Here is a 3,700-nt window from a genome sequence, read left to right as displayed (position 1 = left end):
CAACCCCTCTGTCAGGCCTGGCGTCATGGTCACTCCACCCACACCTTGCGAGTGACCACTTCGCTCTCAGGGTTGACCTGCCTCTCGCTCCCCTTCCGCCACCCCCACCTCCACCACCACGGTGGGACCTACGCAGGGCGAACTGGGCTGCCTTCGCTCGTGCTCTCACAACGGCCTTCGAGACATCCCCTCATGCCTCGGATCTCGATAGTCAGGCGGATCAGGTAGCTCGCATTTTTGCACAAGCTGCCTCTCTTGCCATCCCCGTGCAGCGACGCTCGGCGAGGTGCTACCGAGACGGCTGGATCTACTGCGACAGGGTCAAGGAATTGAACAGGAGACTCAATGCGGCTCGCAGGCAGTACCGGCGGTGCCGTACATCTCCGCACCGTCGGTACTTGGTCGCAGTGACACGCCATGTGGCTTCAGAGAAACGCCGCCTTAAGGAGGAGACGTGGATCGGATGGTGTCGGACGTTGGATTCTCACTCCACTCTCCGTGAGATGTGGAGAAGAATCAAGTCCATCTCCGATCCACGTCCCCCCCGTTCTCCATCTCATCCTGACCCTGCCGCTGAGGCCAGCCGTCTTGCTAAGCACTTCGCCGACCGCTCTGCCTCGTCTAATCTCCCACAGTCTGTCAGAGCCCTACAGGAACAGCTGTCCGCCTCTCGCACTGCAGCAATTCAGGCAGCATGTGATAGGCCTGACCCTGCTGACTGTCTGATAACCAGTGGGGAGCTTCATAAAGCGCTGCAGCGCAGAGAGGACACTGCGCCGGGGCTTGACGGCCTCACATACTCTGTCTTAGCAAATGCCGGAGATTATGGTAGAGCACGTCTACTTGACCTGCTCAATCTATCGTGGTCTGAGGGGCGTCTTCCGAGGTCGTGGAAGACGGCTGTTATCCACCCGATTCCGAAACCTCGTGATCCCGCCGCCATGCGCCCCATCTCCCTCCTCAGCTGTGTTGCCAAGACGGCTGAGAGGGTTGTGCGGGCCCGCCTTGCTTGGCGGCTGGGACCACTGCACCCAAGGATTTATGCTTTTCACCCTGGCAGGAGTACCACCCACTGCCTCGCATCATTCCTTGGGGAGCTGAGGGGAGGAAAGGGAATGGCCGTCTTCCTCGACCTTGAGAGGGCGTTTGAACTAGCGAACCCAACTGTTATCTTGGCTGCTCTTGCAGCCAGGGGTGTGGGAGGCAGGTTACTATCCTGGATCAAGGACTTTTTCACTGCTCGATCAGCGGGGGTTAGATTTCAGGGGCATCTCCCCTTTTTCTCATCATGACAATGGCACCCCTCAGGGAAGTGTCTTAAGCCCGCTCTTGTTTAACATCTTGATGGAGGGGCTTTTAACCATTGACTATGGGCCTGGCATAACACTACTGTGCTATGCAGACGACCTAGCCCTCATTTTTACACGCAGGGACTGTTTTTCGCAGGCTTATTCTGCCCTCTCCTGCCTGCATGAAAAATGCAATGAGCTAGGGCTCAAAATAAATCTCTCGAAGACTAAATGTCTGCCCTTTGGCCTCCGTCCTCCTGACTTCCCGGTGCTGCTCGGAGGCCACCAGCTCACCGTGGTCACTTCGCACCAGTATCTGGGGGTCTGGTTTGACGGGGGCCTCACCTTTGGCAGCCACGTCCGATATCTGAGGGAGCGTGCCTTAACTCGCATGGCTGCCCTCCGATACCTTTCACGACGGAGTCTGGGGGCATCATATGCAGTCCTCTGCACTTTTTACATCCACGCGATCCACTCTCTTGTGGACTACGGAGCAATCTGCTTGTCTGGCCTCACACCGCCAATCTCCAGATCACTGGAAGTCATCCAGAATGATGCTCTACGAATCATGCTGGGTGCTCCATGTTGGACCCGGATCACTAACTTACGGATGGAGAGTGGTTTGCCGTCGCTGGCGCACCGAATAGCACTACGAGTGACGCTTATCACTCACCAGTTAGTGCAGCGCCGACCAGAACTGCCAGTCTCTGCCCTGCTCCTACGACTACTACGACGACCACCTGAGCCGCTCCCCCAACGCGACTGGGCCCGAACCACGGCGGCTCTTATCCACAACCTGGAAGTCGCGCCTTGTCTCTGCCAAGGCCCTGATTCCCCATTTCCTGGGTTTCAACACCCACCGCCATGGAGGCCACCTCCATTCCGCATTCTTACTCCAACGGAGGCAAAACCTCGCTCCTCTATCCCTGCCATCCTGCGACAGGTGGGTCTCAGTCAGGTGGCTGCTCTGCACTCCCCGGGCTCGGCCACTTACTTTACAGATGGGTCGGTCCACCCTGATGGCTCTGCTGGGTCCGCTGTCCTTGGAAGGACAGTTGAATCATGGCGCCTCTCCCTGGTGTATCTGCATTTCAGGCAGAGCTCGCGGCAATTCTGGGTGCGTTGCGACATGCTCACCATCATCATTACCAATGCATCGTTGTTCATACAGACTCCCTTTCTTCTCTGCAGAGGTTGCGCTCATTCTCGCTGCAAGACAATATCTTTCTCATAACGGCCATCCATACATTTGCAACCCTCCTTGTCCAGCGAGGAGCCACTATCACTCTTCATTGGCTCCCAGGACATGTGGGGATCACTGGGAACGAAACAGCTGATGTCGCTGCACGCTCTGCCTGCTCTCTGCCAGAGATCACGTTCCCACTTCTCCCCGGCCCATCACATGTCCGTCGCACTTTGACTGCAAAAATAGGTAGGCTGTCTCGGGAGGAGCACCAGCTTTGCGTCGCTGAAGGTTCCACATCTGCGACTTGGTATGACATAGCCACATCATACTCTCCTTTGGTGCCTCCCCCAGGCCTGCCAAACCATCTTTTAGTGCGTCTTAGAAGATTACGAATGGGATTCCCATGCTATAAGCAGATTAAAAATGCGGCAACGGATCCGTGTGCTCATTGCTTAGAGAGGTCGGATACGCCTCTCATCCATTACATACTTCACTGCCCTGCCACAGCTCATCTCAGATCCCGTCCCGCAGCTGGCTTTGCCCAATCGGCCAACGATTATACTGACGCTGCTGGCATTGTGGCCAGAACACCTTTTAAAATTTTACTACAAACAGTTAGGGACTACCCCCCTCCTCGTTAAATACAGCTTGTGCGCTACATGTGCACCACTGACGGGCTCACTGTTTGCCCGTGTCTCAGCACTGCTGAGACGAATATCCTACAACAACAACATCGCCAAGTGAGCGCTGGAAATACCGTGGATTCGGTACAGCGATCCCAGAGACGTGGACGAATACATCAGAGCCAGTATCCTGGCGCCTGATGAACCCGTAACACGCTCTCACGTTGTACCACTTCACGGTTCCCCGGATGGTAGAGGCTCCTGACGGCTCGGATCTGCTACTCAACGGGTCGAAGGCGTGAGCAGGTGAAATAGAAGTCTCAGTGAGTTCGGGCATGGTGGCGACCGGCCAGGCCAAGCGGTGAGAGTGGAAAATGATGAAAAATGAAATTTTCACTCTTTATATATGGGTAGGGTGACACTCTCATTTTTAATGACATACTCAGAAAGGACAACTCAACTCAAACAGATGCATTCGGTTCCTCAATCATTGCTCAGCTCACAACACTATTTCTGAACCCAAACAAAGCATAGATTCGGAAATATCACAAATCAAAATCTTGTTCTCTTAATTGTTTTGAGTAGTGTATATGTTATATCGC

General features: G+C 54.8%; 1 protein-coding gene across 1 annotated transcript; it reads right to left on the bottom strand.

Annotated features, from left to right (window-relative positions):
- Positions 1–2,927: 2,927 nt before the first annotated feature.
- Positions 2,928–3,435, bottom strand: LOC145417020 (Y-box factor homolog). Its single transcript, XM_080285863.1, has 2 exons — positions 3,233–3,435; positions 2,928–3,045 (listed from the first exon to the last, which is right to left on the bottom strand). The coding sequence occupies exons 1-2, from the start codon at positions 3,433–3,435 to the stop codon at positions 2,928–2,930; spliced, it is 321 nt and encodes a 106-aa protein (XP_080141989.1).
- Between the last annotated feature and the right edge of the window lie 265 nt (positions 3,436–3,700).

The sequence above is a fragment of the Coenobita brevimanus genome, chromosome 108 (assembly GCF_032717465.1).
Source record: "Coenobita brevimanus isolate Jiangsu-jjx chromosome 108, ASM3271746v2, whole genome shotgun sequence".
Taxonomy (NCBI): domain Eukaryota; kingdom Metazoa; phylum Arthropoda; class Malacostraca; order Decapoda; family Coenobitidae; genus Coenobita; species Coenobita brevimanus.
This window is presented reverse-complemented; position numbering and strand designations above follow the sequence as displayed.